Below are 15648 nucleotides of genomic sequence, written 5' to 3'. Positions count from 1 at the left end.
GTTGAACCGAGCATAATTAATAAAATTAATGACCATGAGGTCGTCGTAAAATTATTAAGGTTGGAATCTGGAATGATGATCCTTGGATTCAGAAACCCTAATTTGATCAATTGATGATCAATTCATGGTTCGTCAGAAGTTTAACCATGGGACGAAGGAGGGAGCGACTACATGGAGATCAACCATGTAGTGTCCATATGCTCACGTGAGCAAATACAAAGAACTCCTGAAGAGTTGACGATTTGTTGGAAAGAATGATTAAATGCTGGTTTAATCATTTATTCGAAAATGCTCGTCTGAGCCTTAGGTGAGAAAACCTAATTAATTATGACGGAGAGGGACCGACCATGGAGTCATGAAACCGGCCCTGGGTTGTCACGTGACCGCCTGACGATCACTTCATGAAAATCCAAAGTGTTTGGAAGAGTTTTGGACCTAATACGAGCAATTGTGCAAATTAGGTCAAAACTGTGAAAATTGATGGGACCGGCTTCCGTGAGCCAAAGAGCCAATCTTGGTCGGTCAAGATAGCGTGCTCGTGTCCCCAAGGCGTCCGCGTCTCAGTCCTGAGAATTTTGATATTTTCTGGCGTGCAATTGAGCATCCATTCGAGAAAATATGCCAAAATTAGGGTTTCGACGAAACTGAGGAAAACACCATGAGATGATGAAAAATAATTATAAAATAAGGAATGAGGAGGCGTGGGACCGCCGTGGTCAAGGCATGGTCGGCCGGTCGTGACCACGGTCCCGTGGTGCCTTTTCTTAATTTTATAATATTTTGATGATTTTATGAAAAATTCATGAATTTTGAGAAATTTGATGAATTTAGGGAGTTTCCATGAATTGAAGGAGTTTTCATGAGTTCAGGGAAGCAAAAATATTAAAATAATAAAAACAAGGGCGTGTGGGACCGTGGAGGCGCGGCCGGCCGGCTATGGACCGGTTCCACGAGTTTTTCATAATTTTTTAATATTTTTAGGTATTTTTGATGATTTGAGGGAATTTTTCCTAATTTGAGAGAAATACCATAAAATCAAGGAATTTGATGAATTCAAGGAAAAATAGGATAAATAATAATAAAATAATAAAGCAAAGGGCGTGTGGGACCGGCTAGGACATGTCCGGCCGGCTAGTGGCCCGGTCCCACAAGTTTTCATTATTTTATTTTATTTTATTATTATATGATGATTTGTGCAAAAATACCATGAAATCAAGGAGTTTTTTCATAAAATTAGAGAAATAATAATAATAATAATAATAAAAAAATAATAAGGAACCGTGGGTGTGGGGCCGTTCGGGACCAAGGCATGGCTGGTTGGCCAATGGTCACGCCCCACACTCCTTTCCTTAATTTTATATTATATTTTATGGATTTATGGAAGTACCATGAAACCGAGGAGTTTCCTCGAGACGAAAGAGATTTGATAAAATGAGAGAATTTCCATCAAATCATGGAAAATAATAAAAAATGCATTAAAAATATAAAACTGGCGTGGGATTGACCACAACACGGTCGGTCGGTCGTGTGTCCGTGCTCCCAGCACCCTGGTCAATATTTTTAATTATTTATTATTTTCTTCTCTATTTTGCATAGGTTCATCGTTTCGTTGTATTTTTGAAATACTCGTTCGTCCGGTGACTGTTAGTGTATCATCGTTGAATACACCTTCACCATTTGAATAGGGGCTTACTTAGAGGTAGCTCAGACGCCCGGTTGTTGATTATTTAATACCAATTGTGGAATTCAGTGGAGAATAATTCACAAAACTGAGTAATAAGATGTTTATTATTAATTCATAGGATCAGCTGAGGATTCGACTACGAATTCAGAATAATAAAGTGAGCATTACCATTCCATGGGATCGTAGATTCGACCATAGAATCAGAGTAATTAAGATTTATCTATTACCATTTATGAGACCAGTTGTGGATTCGATCATGAAATCGGAGTAATGAGATAATATAGTTATTGCTATTCTATGAGATCAAGCCGTGGATTCGATCATAGAATCAGAATAATTGTTTATTGCCATTCCCTGGGATCGGTCGCAGATTCGACCATGGAATAAGAGCAATTGTTATTGCCATTCCATGGGACCAGTCGTGGATTCAACCATGGAATATGAGAAATAATAGATTATTCTAGGAATTCAGTAGTGAATGTCACGGCAGAATTAATCTTAATTAGGAATAATTAACTTTGTGGCTCTATACTAGCAGATCAAGCTGTCTAGGAGCATTAATTATCCCGATATGAGCTTGTCATATGCTTTATATAGTCAGGGTAAACTCGTTGTTTCTTCCTGAAGATGTTATTGCTCTATACTAGCAGAGCAAGCTGTCTAGGAGCCATCCATATCGTGATACTATATATAAATAATCAATGAAAGTGTTCAATATTCATGAGATATGTCGTCGTCCATTCGTGAGACTACATATCTACATGTACTCTGAGAGAAAGTACTCTCCGTTGAGAATTCAATGAGAGACCCGTGTCTCAATACTCACGTCTGATTTATGGATCAGAGCTTCGTATAATTATGAGTTTACGATTTTAGCCCTTGTCAAAAATCCACCATCTACACCTTTGTTCGACTCATATCACTTGGTTGAAGAGAGTTGTTACCAGACAGATTTCTTGTTCCTTTACTGTTTGGAATACGAACCAAAAGGATTGTTCCAAGTACGTGTTTGAGGCGTGGGAATACAAACAGAACTAGGTATACTATAGAGTTAGGTACTTGGTCTCAATTATACGAAGTAAGTGTAATTTTGTATAGCGGCTTAATCCTGAGAGTATTCAATTCTGGACTAGGTTCCGGGGTTTTTTTGCATTTGCGGTTTTCTCGTTAACAAAATCTTGCTGTGTCATTTACTTTTATTTCCGCATTATAATTGTTTTATTATAATTAAAGTAAATCACACAAACGTTAATATCCTATTACTTGATAAGTGAATCCTATTGTGTTTGGTTAAGTCCGAACCTTTTTATCAAGTAACACACTTTGTCGTTGTATTGTCTCGATCTCGTATCCATAGATGATCACACAGAGTGTGAACCGATTAGTTGTATTGTCTCGATCTCGTATCCATAGACAATCACTTTCGGAGGAAAGGACTTATAGGTAGGAAAAGTTTTAGCTTGAGGTATATTTGGGTACCCTCGGCTTTTCATATTTGCTTATCTTTTTACATAATTTTAAACTCCATATAATTAACTAATACTAAAAAAAAAAAAAAAACTGAAGGGACAACGATATCGTTATTTGATAAAATTGAGTGCCTTCATTAGAATCTATACGGGGAATGAATTGATCGTAGAAGTGGATGGTTGCAGATATATTTAAAAGAGATACTATGGTGATGAAGGAAAGGAAAGGAGAGGAGAATAAATTTATTTCCAAATTATTTAGAAGACAATGAATTACAAAGTCGAAGATACTATGCAGATCTTTACCAACACATGTGATTACGACATATATGGAGAACATGTAGTTTTCGCAAGATTGGTTCTAAAAAATCAGTATAAGAATCTTAAACATCGGTATAAGAAGTATATACCAAAAAAACAAGCTCTCTTGATGGGAAGAGATCCCTAGAAGCTGCATCTATATGCAGGTTAAGCGGGGGCTTATTAGAGGCTAGCAGGCCGACTTACTGTTCTTAAAGACTATAGGAAGACTCCAACTTCAGATTTTTTTATGTGACACCAATACGCTAGAATTTTTATTTAAAGAAAATTATAGTGTTTACACGTATATGAAACTAGTAATCAGTGTTTTCTCAAACAACCTTGCATGAGTTTTCACCAAATAACATTTTAATTTCATCCTCCTATGAATATTTATCTATATCTAATATTAAAAAATTATTCTAAGATGTTCATTTATTGGTTTTAAAGAAAATAATTAGCATTTTAATCCGATATATATTTTTTTATATGAATGAATTTATCTCTTGAAGTGCATACAAAAATATCCAGATTCATAACTATATCATCTGCGAAAAAAATATTTATACGAAAAGAAAACTAATCAAGTTGTACTAGAAAATATATATGTAAAAGGATATTCATCAACAAAAATGAAAATTCATATTATAATATATACTGTGATTTCACGCATGAGACACATTGTCATAGTTAAACTAGTAATAACACAAACATTAAATGGACCACATGCTTCATATGTAAATATTTAAATACAGGGATAAAAATCATGTTATAAATTTCACATTTTTTATTAACTTTTTAAAAGATACTGTATAACAATTTTCTTCAAAGATCTAAAATCGGCGCAACCCGTATATATATAAACAAATCAAAACTAGTCATAAAAACCCAAGGTGACCAAACTTGTGGTACAAAAACCCCACTCAAATGTTGGGATCCATTAAAACTCCATCGTAAACAAAATTGATACAAAAATCCCAAATTTTTAAAAATTGATACAAAAACCTCAAATTTAAATGTTGGTTTCATCAAATTTTATTTTGGTTTCATCATAAAATTTGATGAAACCAAAATAAAATTTGATGAAACCAACATTTAAATTTGGGGTTTTTGTGTTAATTTTGTTTTGATGGGGTTTTTGTGTTACTTTTATTTTGATGGGTTTTTTGTGGAAGGATGGTGACACCTCTGGGGTTATAACTCGCGGACCGTAAAAAAATTTGGGGTTTGCGAATCCTAAACTGAAAATCGCTTTAAGTTTATGAAAATGTGGCTAAATGTCAATTAAAAGAAATTTGATGTGTAACGAAGAATTTATATTTTATATTATGGTTAAACACCTATTACCTCGATTTTTTTTTTTTGTATACGAATATAAGAAAAAACATGCCTAACAATATGTGATAAAACAACATCCAAATTCATTGACTCAAGCGTAAACATTAACATATATATACAATCTCGTTCAACAAGGTGTGTTAGAGTAAATGCTCGGTTGAACACACATACCTTGGTATGTCAAGTATGTTGTCTAGTTTAGAGGCCAAAAATATTTCTTGATTTAGCCTACTAATCCATATTCAGTTTGGATTAGATTAATAGTAGAGTCTTATAATTTTCCAAGTCACTCGAGAAGGATGAAAAATTTAAGATCACACAAATATATCAATTTGAAAAAAACTTCATCGATGTAAGTAACGAAGATCGGTCTTTTCTTTCGAAATTTTTTCTATTCTATGTATCTATCGCAGATAAAGTTGGGGACTTTAATGAATGATCATATTCAAATAAGATCATATGACGGATTAGCTTATGCTAAGTCTAGTGATGTTTCAACTTCACAAGCTTTTTCTTATCGAGAACTCGAAACTAAGCTTGAGAGTAAGGACAAGTAATTTAACGAAGATATCAGGACTTGCAAATTAATTCTTGAGTGTATAAGTTTTTGTTTTGGCGGTTTATTACTTATGATTTTCACTCATATGAGTTGACGAACTCAAAAGTTTGAGATTGTGAATCTATTACTTGTAGAACTCAAAAAAATAAAGTCAATAAGTCAATTGTGTTTACAAACCTAAATAGGTGATTTCACGAACCTAGTGAAGAAAACTTCTCACGAGACTCAACGCGATTCGATTTTGTGAATCTAAAGGGATATTTTACGAACCTAGTACAAAAAAATATTATAATGTGACTTTTTGAGCATTTGGGTTCGCAAACCTAACATTTTGTGTCTGTGAACCAAAAGGCTTGAACATTTCCTTTAACTTTATTTGTATTTGAGTTCGCGAACCTACAAAGCTTTTGAATTTTATTTTCTCTCTTATTCACGAATTAATCACTTGAGTCAACAGAACTAAAATCTTAACGGGTCAACCTACTACACTATAAAATTTAGTCTTATTAATTCTTTTTTAATTTTCAAGGCGATTTTGCCACGCGCTTATTACGAATTGCTTTTTCTTAAATTATTTATCTGTATGGAAAGTTTTAATTTCTTTATAAGAATTTATCTGTATGGAAATTTCTAATTTCTTTATAAGAATTTAACTAGCTTGAGATTCAATCTTTTAAATCTTCTTCTAGATAATTGCCTCTTTGTACACATTGTCTATTATTAGTAGTTTTATATTTGGTAGTAATTCTTTTCATAAAATTTACTTGAGCCAAAAATTGTCTACAATAGAAAGAAACTCATTGCATGTACAATCTTACCATAGAAAAAATTTTATGTATCTAAGATTTAGCAATCGAGAATTAACTTCGGTTGCAAGAAATTTATTGTTTACACCTTAAGCTCCCCATCCTTGATTGATTACTATAAATTGGAGACATCATGAACTCTATACCACACGTTTGTGCATCTTGTTGAAAATTGTATCCTCCAAACATCTAGGATCTTCATGATCTAAGATTTGACTTTGAAAAACTACACCTGGGATTCATGAAGCACATATACAACCTATCTTCAAAATATAGGTAGTTTCATAAGCTGTATTTGCATCTATTTTATTTTATAACTCTTATATATTCTAAAGTTCTTCTCTTCTAATATAACGCCATTTAATAATTACTGATCAAATCCAAATTTGATAGAAAACTTAAAATACGATTAAGTATAAATTTTACCTTGAAATCTTTTTTGTAAGTTTTTCATATACTCAACTTGGAATTTGATCTAGATTGATATTGTTATGTAGATTGTTAAATTATCAGTTTATATAACTTTTGAAGAATTAAAACCTTATTCTTTGAGATTTGGATTCGCCTAAATCAGAAAATAGATTCATGTCTCTCCGATCTAGCATCAGAAAGAAAATCATCTGGCGTCTTATTGGAGGCACCGTAGTGATAGTCTTCATGATGAACTGTGGACCAACTCCTATGGAAATAAAGGACATCATCTACAAAAGCAAGTGCACAGGTTCTTGTGAGAATTAAGAGACGTAGGGAAAAAACTACAACATAGTAGGTAGGATGGTTTGTTCATCATCAACTACATTCCATACATAGATTTTATAGTAGGCTAGTGTTTGTAGCGCTTTAATACATCGTGTGTTCAAATTGGACGAGGTCCCAAGGTTTTTCTGCTGTGTAGTTTTACATTAACAAAATTTATAATGTGTGTTTTATTTTTACTTTTAATTTTCGTATTATATTGATTTTGTGTTTATAATTAAAAGTACAAGCAAGTTGTATGTTAATCAATCCTTGTGATTCAATTATCTTTTATTGAGATTATCCAAGGATATTTCTTGTTTTCTTTAATCAAAGTTCACGCGTCTATTATGAAAAAATTATGGTGTACTTGGTACACTCCTATTTTCAATATGTAATGATATATATACCTTCACTATTAGCATTTGAATATACACATGTCCACCATAAAAGTTTTAGTCCTCTAAAAATGCAACATCGGAAGTAATATGTTGTTTAGCTCTGGTATCATCATACTAGGGATTCTCTCTAAGGATACTTGAAGCAAGCATGTCATGAATGTTCTGAGGTGGATTGCGACCTTGATAAGAGAAGTTCACCAGTAGAGGCAAAATTTTTATTCCACATCTGACGTTGAACTTTATCACCAGAAGCAACAAATAAAGCAGGAGGTGTTGTTGAAGCAAAAAGAGGAGTATACCTAGAACTTGAAGTAAGGCCATTTTGAAATAAACACTCACATAGTTGGATTTGTCAGTGATAACGATTTCTTCACTTATAAGCAAATTGTAAAGGAAAACACAACTAGGATGAGAATTTCACTAATAATTGAACCTGGGAGACCTAAAACATCTAGAACTTTTTGATCTCATTCGGATAGGTAGTGACACAATCGTTGCTAAGTTGAATTGTGTGAGTAGCATATATCTAAAATAACCGAGCTTTAAATTTAGTCCACAATTCATGTGAAGTTGAAACACCTAATGGATAATCATAATATCAAAAATGGTTGAGTTGCAAAGAAATGATATTTTAATCTTGCTCTCGCCACATAGTGAATGTTGGATTAACATTTTTGTTGTTATGATTTTTTCTTAAAGTAAACTAAACAAGAGTTATAAGACATTCCTTCGATCCATCAATATAATCACTAGTTCGAGATTTCGGGTATTAAAAGTTTCCAGGTAAGAATCGAGAGATTGAAAGAGTTTTTATTGAATTCTTTCCCGAAAAATAGCTAAATTCGAGAGGGAAAAAAAGATCAATAAATATAAGACAAAAACATGATACGAGGAAAATCCCTTTATGAAGAACAAAAATTGTACCAAGTAATGGTTTGAGCTATGGTGAAACTCAAGTGAAGTTATAAAATCTCCCTTACACAATTAAACCAGACAACACATCTTATATAACAGAAGTCATAAATGACAGTCCACTAAAAGAGTAACAGTGTCTATAATAACCAAAATAAAAACAATTGTTAATTAACAGAAAATGTAAAAAGAGTGTAAGAAAAACAAAATAGAAAATATATAGTGATACACATTGTGTAGGTAATAATCCCAATTCCTATGCCTTTTCCCATCACACTACTAGCACACCCAACCCCACAAATAATAAGAACATCCAACTGATTCCACCAATAACCAGTACAGAAAGATGACTAGTACACCATGTCACTAACAAGATCACATGCTTAGTAAAAATGGCAAAAGAAACCATTGGTGTGACCAGGACAGGAGCTGAAACAATCATAGCAATCGGGAATGACAGAACTTTTAAAATAGTTGAAAGCTTCATGCATCAGGAGAAGGAAGATACCCTAGTGAAGGTAACTTAGTCGCCAATATTATCTTGAAAAGGTATTTAACATATTGAAGGATCTGAGGTGCGATGTAAGATTGCAGTCGAGGTACTTGTCAGAGTTGGTTGGAAAGAAACAGGTTTAGGTTCATCATCATCTTCAAGCCTCTGCAAGAGTTTGTTGGTGGGTGGTGGACATAGTTGTTTTGACGGACCGGAAAATCATGCCTGACGCGCCAGACCATAACTTCCCCGATGCACCATATTGATGCTACACACCGGGCCTTAAAACTAGAAAAGTGCACGTTCATCTGCCCTTGAAAGCATGCTCGACAAGCATCTTGCAGCTAACTTAGCCTTCACACCATTCCAACTTACCACAAAACAAATATATAAAGCCTTGAAGGCTAGGGACGATGCATCGCTGGACTTTTAATCCTTTCTAGGCATAGAGTATGCGTTGAACTTGCGCATATGACATTTTCTCCATATGCACTGCTGAAAGCATGCATTTGTCTTGCTCGTGCCAAGGGTGCATCAATCAGGCTCATGCCATACTTTCCTTAGGCTTATGCAAGCTCCGCTAACTTTATACTAATGTAGCTTACTCCAGGTCATGCCCAATGCACCACCGATACATGCCTACGTCGAACGCCTTGATAAGAAGTATGAGTATCCAAGGAATGGAACGCAACTTTCCTCATCAAGTTTGGCCACAATCATTTTTTGCATCGCAATACCGAGCCAGATGATATGAGAGGCCAATATGCCGCAATCATCTCACAATTAGATGATATGAGTGACAATATGCTGGACTGATAATGCTGCAACTCATTGCGGCTGCCTACGTACCCTTCCCTACTCTAAAGAGATCAAGCATGACCTTAGTTCATCCCGAAGGGATATTAACTTAATCCAACTCGTTTTTCAAGGTCGTGGCCAAGCAATAACAATAATAATCTAGTCCGTATATGCCATTCCGTCAAAATGCACAAAGATTGCGCATTGCTTAATCACGACATGGCATAGTGATGCCTTCGCATCATATTCCCCATTGGCAAGGCTATGCAGCCATAAATGAGGCCTAAGCATCATTTATGGTCTTCCGGATAAGCTACGAAGCTTACTTGGTGCATAGTCCATATATGCATGCACCTTCAACCAACTACCCCTCCCTATATATGTCTTAAGGACATTTTTTACAATTTAAACCGTGGGACCACTTTATGTTCCCCAAGCCACATTTTTGAGGTGCTTGCTTCACTATTCATGGTTGTTTCCATGTACTTCTGAATAATCAGCGATGATTGTTGTGTTTCCATTCTGGCCTATCATCTAACTTCAATATTGCGGTATGATTGCAGAATATCACTCGGCCAACTCGCTCTAGCATGCACGACTGTTGTGCAACATTGGTCCTAGGCCAATTCCAATATTTATAGCAATGATGGTTGTACATTATCTGGCTAGCCTGCTCTGGCCTGATATTGTGATGGCCAATAACCGGCGTAATGTGTTATGTTAGCGTCACTTTGCTCAATTCCATCCTCCCAACTGACCTAATGCACCATTTGGTGCGAGATTAACTTTTGGCCAAAATAACTCACGTAATGCACCATCAATGGTGCAATATTGACCTTAGACAACATGCCCAACACAATGCGCCATTTAGACGCGCTATTGGCCTTTAGCCAATATGCCTTCACAACGCAAAGTACTTGTCGCAATATTGACACTAGGACAATGTACCTCTTACGAAACGGAAACTTGAGATGCAGCTTTATATCAAGCCATGGTGCATCTTTGAGCATGCGCCATGCTAAAAACACGAGGTGTTACCATTTTGGTGCAGGATTAAATTTCACATGATGTAAAAGACACTTAACAAGTATGGTTCATGACATCATAATGTTAAATACTAAAAAGTAAAAACTACTGAAACTGGTTTGTCGCAAATTCAACCAATAAACATTTGTGGGCAACGAGAACACAAAATAAGGGAACCTTCTCAGTCAGTCTCCAGCCATCTGCACCTATCAAGAATTCAGGTTCCACTATCTTTTCCCCTGTTGTTTCGTCATCAACAACTAGGTTTGCTCCTCTCACTATAAGGGAACCTTCTAGCAGTTGTGCTACTAATGCTAATGGGAATCCTGGTATGACCTTTGCGGGATTCTCGCAATCTTATGAAAACATTTCTTTTGGAACTGATGGACTGTTGCATGATAGGAAGGGAAAAAGATCTCGAACCTCTTTCAAATCTTTTACTCGGGGTAATGACTCAGGGTCATCATCCTTTACTATGATCCCCACTCCCTACTGGCATACTGTCACTTCATTTCCACCTTTTAGCCCGCCTGCTGAAATTGCTTTTAGTTCAGGTGGCTCTTCTTTTACATCTGGCCTGGTAATCTTGATGCAAATGTGTTTTGGTCCACCACAACTTCAACTTTTGCTCAGGATATCTTCACAACACCGGGTTATATCTATAGTTGTGCTTCGGAGATGAATAGTAACTTTACAATGATGATGCCCACAAACTCGGCAATGGATTTCTCGTATCTTGCGGAACAAAAAGAGGAACCTTTGTAAAATATGATTCTCGAACCAATGCCTCTGTCAATGCTTCCTTCGGAGCCTGATATTACAGATGAAGAATTTGAGAAGGAAGTCGACCTCATGATGATGGACTCGTACCCTATGGAAGCAGTGCCTTTGGATGCTCATGACCTAGTAAGTCCCTAACTAATACTTGAAATTTTTCCTTTCTTCATTCTTTAATTTCTTGCACCTTTTGTGTTGTGTGTGGTATTTGATTTATTTAGAGAGTTGTGGATTATATTTTTCGTCAACATGAAGTTTATTTCTTGGAATATGAATGGATGTTGCTCGGATAAAAAATGGTTGCATCTTAGGAATTTATATAAGAGGCATAAACCTACAGTAATCTGTCTTATTGAAACTATAGTAGATAGAGAAACTGTTTGCAAATATACTCATTTTTTTCCTTTTGATACTTGGTATGTTGTTCCTGCTGTGGGAAACTCGGGAGGTTTTGCACTAGTCTACTTTAAAAACTCAAGTATTGAAGAGTGCTAATAATATGATACATTTGATTTACGACATCACACCAGTCATCAAAAATTGTCTTGTTACTTTCATCTATGGTTCTTTAAACTCTTTAGGTATTAGAAACCAATGGAATTATCTGAAACAACTTTCTGAATCAGATAATAAACCTTGGCTGTTAGTTGGTGATTTTAATTTTATTCTGAATGTCTCTGAGAAACAAGGTGGAATTCCGGAAAACTCATTGGCTTCAGATTTTGTTAGGAATACTCTATCTCTGTTAAATATGCATGATGTTTTCTCTTTTGGAAATCTGTTTACTTGGTGTAACAGAAGATTCAAAAATCCTTCTGAGTTAATTTTTGAAAAGCTTGATAGAGGTTTTATTAATGATAAATGGGTTTCGCTTCTTCCTCAAACTAGAGTAACAAATCTGGGTCGGCTTTACTCAGATCACTGCCCTATCCTTCTGCAATGTTTTCATCAAGTAAACATTCTAGCGATTCCTTTTAAATATTTCAAATTTTGGCAGTCTAGTCCAGATTTTAAAGACGTTCTTTTACATTCTTGGGAAAAGGACTGTAGAGGCTCGCCTAGCTTTGTTATTACTGGAAAGATTAAAAATCTTAAGCATGATCTTAGTAGGAGGAATACTAATAATTTTGGGCATATTAAAACACCCATTGGTAAGCTTAATTCTGAAATTGAAAAACTCCAGAATATGGCTTACACTCCTTCAATTGGTAGTTATATTCTCAATTATTCTGAGCAATTAGATTATTGGTATGATTTAGAAAACTTTTTCTATAAACAAAAATCGAAGATAGACTATTTCACTCATTATGATAAGAACACAAATTACTTTCATAATTTTGTTAAGTTGAGAAACATGTACAACACGATACATACTTTAAAGGATAATCAGGGTAATTGGTTGGAGAATAGAGATCAAGTCATGTCACTCCTTATTGATCATTTTAAGAAGATTTATTCTACTTCGATGCCTTGTACTTCTGATATTGATGATGTTCTTAGGGATATTAAGCCGATCATTACATATGATCTTAATATTAGTCTTGTTGCGATTCCTACTATTGAAGAGATTCATTCAACATTGAAGTGTATGGAACCATGGAAATCCCTGGGACTAGATGGTTTTCCGGGGGGCTTCTTCAGAGATAATTGGGATCAAGTTTCAACTGAAGTTATAAATCATGTTCAAGCCTTTTTTATCAACAAATTTCTTCTTAAACAGCTTAATCACTCCTTCATTGCGCTGATTCCAAAGGTTAGTAACCCCTCTAATCCTAATGATTTTTGTCCTATAAGTCTATGTAATACAGTTTACAAAATTATATCAAAAATCTTAACTAATCGTCTGAAACCTTTACTGAACTCCATAATATCTCCTTATCAGTCTGCTTTTATAGCGAATCGCCAAATTCACGATAACATAATTATTAGCCATGAAATATTGCATTCTTTTAAAACTAGAAAGAGGAAGAATAATAAAGATGGATTTATGGCCATTAAGTTAGACTTATCGAAAGCTTTCGATCGTTTAGAATGGGCATTCATAATTTCGGTTTTTAAAAAGCTTGGTTTTTCTTAGGATTGGTGTCAGCTGATCTACCAATGCATCAGTACTGTCTCATATTCTATACTAGTGAATAGTTCTCCAGGAGAAATGTTCTTTCCTACTATGGGTATTAGGCAGGGAGATTGTTTATCTCCATATATATTTATCATCTGCATGGAAGTTTTGTCACAACTTTTGATTAAAGGCGAAAATGAGAATGTAATTCAGGGTTTTAAATTGAGAAAAAATAGTCCTCCAATTTCCCACTTATGTTTTGCAGATGACTGCATGCTTTTCTCAAAAGCTTCTCTTACTTATGCTAGGAACTTAATGAAAATCATTAATAAGTTTGCTAAAGCTTCTGTTCAAGCTATTAATCCTGAAAAATATGTCTTCTTTACTAGTAAAAATATGCATCATAAACACATTAAGATGCTTTCTAAAACTTTAGGAATCAAATTCCTAAGTAGTACTGAAAAATACCTTGGTACTCCTCTATTTGTTGATAGGGATAAAACAAAAACATTCAATTTTCTTATTGAAAAGTTTTATAGTAGACTCAGTAATACAAAGAAAACTAATCTTAATGGGGCATGTAGAACTGTTGTGACTAAACATGTTTTATCTAGCATGTGTGTGTATCATATGTCATGCTTTCCTTTTCCTAAAAAAATTACTTCAAAAATTGACTCTATTCAAAGGAATTTTTGGTGGTTGAAGAAAAATTCAAGAAAAGGAGCTTACTTTCGCTCCTGGGGGATATTAAATCAAAACTTAATGGTGGGCTTGGTATTAAGAATTCTTATGCCACTAACATAGTGCTTATTGCGAAGTTAGGATGGAGAATCTGTAAAAACCCTACTCACCTAGTTGCAATCTTTCTCAAGGACAAGTACTTCCCAAATCAGAATTTACTAGAAATAGATAAAGCTGCAGAAACCTCTTCTTGGATATGGAAAGGTATTGTAAATAGTTTAGCTTTCCTTAAAGCAAATTTTGTCTATAAGATTAATGATGGTAAGTCTACATAGATATGGAAAAACAATTGGCTGCATGGTTGTTCTTCTCCTCCTACTCCAATTAACTTAAATTATGGTAATTATAATATGGTTAGTGATCTTTTTAATACTCATGATAATAGTTGGAATCTTGGCCGTCTTTACTCTCTGTTCTCTGAAGATGATGTTGTTAGGATCAGATCTCTTAGGATAAATGTTAATAAAAATGATGAAATTATGTGGGCACATACAAAGAATGGTAAGTATACGGTTAAATCCGCTTACAATGCTTATATGAATGATTCTATAATTCCTGAAGATGTTTCTTTCTGGAAAAGGGTGTGGTCTTTAGATTGTCTGCCAAAAATTAAGTTTTTCATCTGGAATTTTTTTGCATATGTGTTACCTGTCAATTCTCTTCTCAAGTTCTACAATCCTGCTATTGATGATTGTTGTCCTTTCTGTGCAAATGAAGCTGAAACTGTGATGCATCTTTTTGTTCAATGTCTGATTGCTTCTCACATATGGTTTGCTCTCTCATTACAACATTTAATTAGTGGTGATTATAATTGGTTAGATGATATGTACATTTCTTGGTTTGACAACAATTTGGGCAGTTCCCCCTATGTTGTAAATTGGTCAAGTGTTGGTGCAGTGGTTCTTTGGTCTATATGGAAGCTAAGATGTGATGTCGTTTTCAGAAAGATTAAAATTAATCTGGATAGTACTATAATGGACATTAGAAGGTCTCTTCATACATATATTGTAGTTCCCTCCAAAACAAATAAGGTAACTATGATGAAAGTTAATATTCCTTTCCAGGAGGTTGATCACATTATTTTTGTTGATGGTTCTTTCAAAAAATTTAACATGAGTATTGGTATCGTTGTGTGTTATAATGCAGGAAGCATAAAGGGATGTAGAGCGGATTTTGGTCTGATTCACAGTGTTGTTGCTGCTGAGACAATGACGCTAATTTTGGCTTGCTCTTGGGTGAGAGAGTTGAATCTTTCCAATGTCCTCTTTGTTAGTGACTGTCTTCAGTTAGTTCAACTGGTGAATGAAGGAAAGAGTGATATTGACTGGAGGAGTCTGCAGTTTTTAGAAGATTATCGGAGTTCCTTTTTTAGTTGTGTGAATTCTAGGTTAGTTTATGTTAAACGTGATCGGAATAAAATAACTGATGGACTTGCACGTCGAGCTAGAAATTTCAGCTTAAAGAACATATGGAATCCTTCTCCTCATTTTCTGCAAACTTCCATAGGAGAAGTGCCCTTAACTGAAATATGTAACAATTTGTTTACTTAA

At 34.7% G+C, this 15648-nt stretch overlaps 2 protein-coding genes across 2 annotated transcripts; both read left to right on the top strand.

Moving 5' to 3' along the window:
- Positions 1-11289: 11289 nt before the first annotated feature.
- Positions 11290-14373, top strand: LOC113359741. Its single transcript, XM_026603326.1, has 4 exons — positions 11290-11431; positions 11880-13051; positions 13376-13960; positions 14044-14373. The coding sequence occupies exons 1-4, from the start codon at positions 11290-11292 to the stop codon at positions 14371-14373; spliced, it is 2229 nt and encodes a 742-aa protein (XP_026459111.1).
- A 75-nt stretch (positions 14374-14448) lies between these two features.
- On the top strand, positions 14449-15648 carry LOC113359740. The gene has a single exon (XM_026603325.1). It carries the CDS (start codon positions 14449-14451, stop codon positions 15646-15648), a length of 1200 nt encoding a protein of 399 aa, XP_026459110.1.

The sequence above is a fragment of the Papaver somniferum genome, chromosome 3 (assembly GCF_003573695.1).
Source record: "Papaver somniferum cultivar HN1 chromosome 3, ASM357369v1, whole genome shotgun sequence".
Classification (NCBI taxonomy): domain Eukaryota; kingdom Viridiplantae; phylum Streptophyta; class Magnoliopsida; order Ranunculales; family Papaveraceae; genus Papaver; species Papaver somniferum.
This window is presented reverse-complemented; position numbering and strand designations above follow the sequence as displayed.